This window comes from Meleagris gallopavo, chromosome 5 (assembly GCF_000146605.3).
Source record: "Meleagris gallopavo isolate NT-WF06-2002-E0010 breed Aviagen turkey brand Nicholas breeding stock chromosome 5, Turkey_5.1, whole genome shotgun sequence".
Taxonomy (NCBI): Eukaryota; Metazoa; Chordata; class Aves; order Galliformes; family Phasianidae; genus Meleagris; species Meleagris gallopavo.
In genome coordinates, this window is record NC_015015.2 from 54,508,136 (window position 1) to 54,514,143 (window position 6,008).

At 44.6% G+C, this 6,008-nt stretch overlaps 1 protein-coding gene across 1 annotated transcript in view; it reads right to left on the bottom strand.

Moving 5' to 3' along the window:
- LOC100547680 (actin-related protein 10) overlaps window positions 1-4,701 on the bottom strand; it is an 11,143-nt gene extending 6,442 nt beyond the window's left edge. Inside the window, exons 1-4 of the mRNA XM_010712088.3 lie at window positions 4,593-4,701; window positions 2,975-3,047; window positions 2,523-2,605; window positions 1,437-1,545 (exon numbers count right to left, since the gene is read on the bottom strand). Of these exons, the coding sequence (XP_010710390.1) occupies window positions 1,437-1,545; window positions 2,523-2,605; window positions 2,975-3,047; window positions 4,593-4,669 (342 nt within the window). The 5' untranslated portion in view covers window positions 4,670-4,701. The remainder of the gene's footprint in view (window positions 1-1,436; window positions 1,546-2,522; window positions 2,606-2,974; window positions 3,048-4,592) is intronic.
- Between the last annotated feature and the right edge of the window lie 1,307 nt (window positions 4,702-6,008).

Below are 6,008 nucleotides of genomic sequence, written 5' to 3' on the forward strand. Positions count from 1 at the left end.
AAAAAACAAATACCCAAGGCACTCTCAGTATTCAAAATCTGAACAACTGCCTCTTGAGGTATCCATTTTTAATTTAGTTTTTATGAAAGTCTAGTAATTAATAAAACAGGATACTGAAATTTGTTATTACTTTTCTGAAATCTACAATTTTAAAATTGATCTTGTTTATGGTACTTTCAAGGCACTTCAAATGTAATTAATGGGAGAACAGACTCATACTGAAAGCATTCATTATGGAATATTGTCCGTGTATTAAGATGTCACTCTCATTCACTGCATAAGACAAAAATATCAGCCAGAGAATTAACCTCACTTCAGTACTAACTAGTTTCTTAACATATTACAGAGTTTCCCCAAAACATGACTGTCCAAGTCACCAGACACTTCTGACATCCAATTCCATATGGGAGTACTTTATCAAAGAAATTTTTATCAAAGACATTTTTTTCCCCCCTATGAAGAGATCAGTGGTCAGGGAGCAAAAAAAAAACCCACACAAATCTTTCAGTGATTTCAAGTCATGTGAAATTTTATCCATAGTGAGAAAAAATTAGACAGAATGTTAAGATTGTTAAATTGGGTTGTGAAAACATAGCTGAGCAGCACTGCAGACAAACTAATGTCCCCACTTTACAGAACAACTCCAATCTTGGTTCTACCTGAATCAAAAAAATTACAGAATCACCTTCCAAAGCATTTGGTTGTAGAATGAACCAAGAGTTAGATTTGGACTTTTCTTACAGCAATCAAAAACTGATTAAGCAGAAGAAATAATGAATTCCAGGTAAGTTCTTATTTCCTGAATGAGTACAGCCAGAGGTGAGATCGTGTGCTAGATGAAGATATTGACTCTGATAAAAATCATGACATTTGCTGATAGAGAACAAGAAACATATAAGTATAAATTCTGGCTTCAGGCAGTACTCAGTGGGGACTATTGGATCTGTCTGGAACAGCATGATGTGCCTTTCAGATTCTTAACGAGAACTGTTTTGTGGCAAAAGAGGTGCTTCAGTCTGATCTCCCAGCCTCACCTCCCCAAACGACCACCTCCACATTTTTATCTTTATGCATCTCACACTTCAGGACAAGGGGAAGTAGTCTTAATCAGGAAGAGGGTGGATTTAGATGAGATGTCAGGAAAAAGTCCTTTTCTGTGATGGAGACACACTGGAACAGGTTGCTCAGTGAGGTTATCAATGCCCCTCCCTGGCATTCAAGGCCAGGCTGGAAGGGGCTGTAAGCAACCTGCTCTAGAGGGAGGTGTCCCTGCTATAGCAGGGGGTTGGAACTGAATCATCTTGAAGGTCCCTTCCAACCCAAACCATTCTGTGATTCTTCTGCCATTATTTTCACTCCTTTGTCCATACCATCACTACAGTTCCTACCACTAAGTGCTATGCTCAGCACATACAATAGTTACATAAAACATGCACCTCAAAATGCTTGAAAAGGACTCTGGCAAGAGTGTCTCTGAAGTGTGAAGGGCAGAGGACAGATTCTATGATCACAACACGACGGTCTCTGGGATTCACCAGAAGATGTCTAAAAATTAAAAAAGACAGACATCTCATCAAACAGAACTGCTGAGTTTATGTACGTATGACAACACCTATCCTCATCTGATGTCCCGTTCTACCTACAAATCCCAATGCTTTGCATTTACATAGCATCTTTAAGAGCTACCTCAAGGTCGTCTGCTCAAATTCAAACACTAAAACCCAACGTTCCTCACTGAAAGTAAGGAAACTGAGCTGCAGAAGACAAGCTAAGGAGCTCTCTGCTGGTAGTGTGGGGTTCTGAACGTCATGCATTACTAAACCAACATAAAGAAATGCACCGTGGGAATGCGGAGCGGTCATTATTGGCTTGTGCAGTGCCATACAGTGCCACACATGGAGGAGCAAGGACACAAGTGTCCTGATTTCAGTTACAAGTCAATGACAAAGGACACAAAGTACCACCCACATCTGATGATCTTAAGTACAGAACATTGCAAGCAATGATTTTTAGTGCATAAATGAAAGACCGGAAATAAAGAGGAAATCGTCCACTTCATCTTAATTATTCCTTAACAGCACTAGAAATACAACAAGAAGTTTTATTGAGATAGAAACATCCTATGCTTTAAGACTCCATCTCCTACACCATGACACATGGCAATGAGTCCTGCACTGAAGTTCAGCCCACAATGAGCTTCAGCCCCACCAAAATCAGTGCAAGTCCTCAGGTACTGACCTTCCCCCTCCTACATCCTTTAGGATTCCTACACTTAAAAGGCAACTTAGCAAATACCTTTTATTTTAGTGAGCAACTAATGCTATAGGACTCTAACATTGCAATATAATCTAAAACTCAGCACCACTGAGTTCCTCCAGCACATATACAGCCAGGCAGACACCTGCAAAATCAAGTTTTTCCCAACTAGAAAGCAGTCTCTACTGACACTTCTATGCCTCTTGATGCATTCCAAAAAATGAGCTGCAGAAGGCCTGCATGACTAACATCCAACAATCTCTTACCTGAAATATAACATATGAATGAATTCCTCCAGATGCGAATATAGCTCTTCTGCACTGATATTGTACTGAACAACAGTGATTGGCTGCAAAGAAAAGATATCCATCAACAGCAGACATATTAGACATTGATCATGTATCACCAGAGTACATATAATCTGCTACATAAAAGGAAGTCGTCTTCTGCCCGTTTTCCTGTTATATACCTGATGTTCCCCAAAAACTCATCTTGTAAATAAATCACAGAATTTACTTCATGCTAATTTTTCACACAACTAATTTAACATTAGTTTTCCAAAGCTGCAATTCTCTACTTTTAAAAAAGCCGACTGCCTATCTACTTTCAGTATTTAGCAGCAGATGTTGTAATACCATGAAGAACAGCCAATGACAAAAATCTGACAATTCCCTCTATAACACAACGTACCAAACACTGTAAAGGTGAAATGGTTTACCTTAGGGACATCAGGTTTCTTTATTTTACTAGGAATAATGCATCTAGGTTCTGTTTCACCTGCAAAACCACACCTAAAAGCAAACAATGAAAAAAATCTTATCAGTGGTAATCACTGTTTATCATATATGCCTGAGCATCAGAGAATGACAGAATCACTGAGGTTGGAAAAGACTGACAGGATCACTCAGTCCAACCATCCACCCATCACCAATAGCTCTCACTAAACTATGTCCCTCAAGACAATGGTCAAATGTTCACTGAACACCTCCAGGGTCAGCGACTCCACCACCCCCCTGAGCAGCCCATTCCAATGCCTGAATCAAGGAGTAATCAATCACTAAAATTTCACAGAATCACTGAGGTTGAAGAAGTCCTTCAAGACCACCCAGTCCAGCCATCCACTTATAACCAATAGTACTCACTAGACCATGTCCCTCAACACAAAAATCCAAACATTCCTTGAACGCCTCCAGAGTCAATGACTCCACCACCTCCCCGGGCAGCCCATTCCACTGCCTGACCACTCTTTCAGAAAAGCAGTATTTCCTAACATCCAGCCTGACGTTAGCCATTCCCTCTAGTTCTACCAGTTACACAAGTATTTGTACAACTAATAAGAGATATCCTGCATATGACTTTTCTATCAGACTAACCAAGACACATTTTCTATCTCTTATTGACTCCCTCTCAGCTGCATTAGGCAGAATAGGTTTACTTCACCTCTGAAAGTACAACCTTTGACTGGCGATCATCTACCACCAGCCTTCCTTACTGCCTACTAAATTCCCCACACAAATAACTTCCTCCGTTTCCACATCCCCCTCATTTTCATTAAAGCTCTCAGTACTCACAGGCACCATTCATTCACACCCTGCTTACATCCTCATTTTCTGTGAGGTGCATTTACAAGAAACAAGAGACAGCCTCCATGATTGCCGTCACAGAATCACACCAAAAGGCCAGGGTCGGAAGGGACCTCAAAGATCATCAAGCTCCAACCCCCCTGCCACAGGCAGGGCCACCAACCTCCACATTTCATACCAGACCAGGCTGCCCAGGGCTCCATCCAACCCAGCCTTGAGCACCTCCAGGGATTGATGGGGCATCCACAGCCTCTCTGGGCAGCTGTTCCAGCACCTCATCATTCTCATAGCAAAGAACTCGGAAGTTCTGGAAGGTCCTGTGCTCCATTTCACTGCTGACCAACAATAAACATCTCTCCTGAGATAACTTCAAAAGAAACTTCCAAAAACAGACAAACATCAGAATATAAGTGTTTAATTTTGGTCCCTGAAGGAATTCTCCAGTCCCAGGGCATGCAAGCAGCTGCATCTACCTGCCACTCTGATCACTTCTGAGAAATTCACCACAGGTGCAGAACTTCGACAAGGACACCTACACCCGACGGCAGGCAGCGGCACGGGGTGCCCGAGGTGAGGCTGGATGCGGCCCTGGGCAGCCCGATGGAGCTGCGGGGCGCCCGCTCAGCGCAGGGGAGTCGGACTGGTCGGCCCTCAGAGCAGAACCTCAGAAGATCCCAACATCGAAGACGGGGAAGCACGCGAGGCCCGGCGAGGCCAGCCGCCGCAGGGAGCCGAAGCCAAGCCCGCACTCACTTGGTGAAGGCCTCGCCCAGGTCGAGCACCACGGCGGTCTTCTCCCCGCCGCTTCCCAGGCCCTCGTACAGCGGCATCGCGGCTCCTCCAGGCCCCAACGGCTCCGTACGGACGGAGCCGCGCCTTCCCCCTGAGGGCCTTCCTTCTCGCGGCTCGTTAAGCCGCCCGTGGTTCCCGATCGTTTCTCGCCGCCTCCCGCTCCGATCCCCGCGCACAGCCCGCTGTTTGAAGCGGTTTTTCCTTCAGCTCCGCTCCGGCGTTGGCCGTGCTCGGCTATGGCGGCGGGCGGTGTGAGCGCGGCACGGGGAAGGCGGCGGGAAGCGTGAGAGGAGGTTGAGGACCCTGAGTTCCTAGCCGACTTCTTCCTTATGTCTGATTTAAATCTCTTCTCTTTCTGGTGCAAACCGTTCCCCTTTGTCCTGACCCTGCTAAACAACCTGTCCACCTCTTGCTTTCCTTTAGACACTGAAAATAAGGAATTACATGAGGAAAATGTGCCTCATGAAATCTGTCACAGAGTGTTGGTATCAAATAAGTGCATGGGACCCATTTCATTTTCAGAAAACAAAACAGTGCAAAAGCTATTAACTGGTAGGCTGGGTGTAGACATTTGCTCACACCAGATAGACAAGCCAACAAGACTGAAATGCATGCAGTATGCAGTGAGTCAGGGCTCTAAATGACCTGAGCCTACTTAGGCTGTTGTCACAGTTAACTCAAGGCACACCCTGATGTTGGTGTGATCCAAACTTAAAACCCAAACTATGGGAGCAGCTGTTAGCAGTTCCTAAATATTAAGTTTCTCGTCTACTTTTGAGATTTGTCCCATATGCACAATTTCTATTTAAGATGTGTGAAGATGGAGGCGTGCAGTGAACGCTAAAAGGCTGTGAGGTGAGACACTGAAAGCTGCTGCCACCCATCTGCTCTGTTGCCCAAGCAAACCCTGCACTACCCATCATTGTAGAAGTGGCTCAGTGTATCCATTTGTTCTTTGCTCCTGTCCCTTCAGGCCTTCCTAATTGTCTCTGAATCTCAAAGCGGGGTCAAAAACATAAAGCTATGGAGAAGGACTGGAAAGCTGAGGAGCTGAAGTCCTTGCAGCATCCTAGAAGGGCTCTGTATATGGAGGAATTCAGGTAGTGTAACGGGAGTGCAGAAAAAGTATGAAGTAGGAAACCCTATAATGACAAAGCCTGAGAAGACACCTCACAAAGCACTTATATCCATCATAGAACCCTTACAGCTTTCCTACAAATTTGGTCCCATAATTCAGTATAAACCCCTACACATCTCATATCAGCCACTACATCACCTGCTGCTTCTTGGAAGGGGAAATGAGAAGAAAACAAGCTTGTAGCAGTGTGAGATGCAGGAACAGAGAAGAGATCAGCGAGCAAGCAGTGGGCTCTTGGC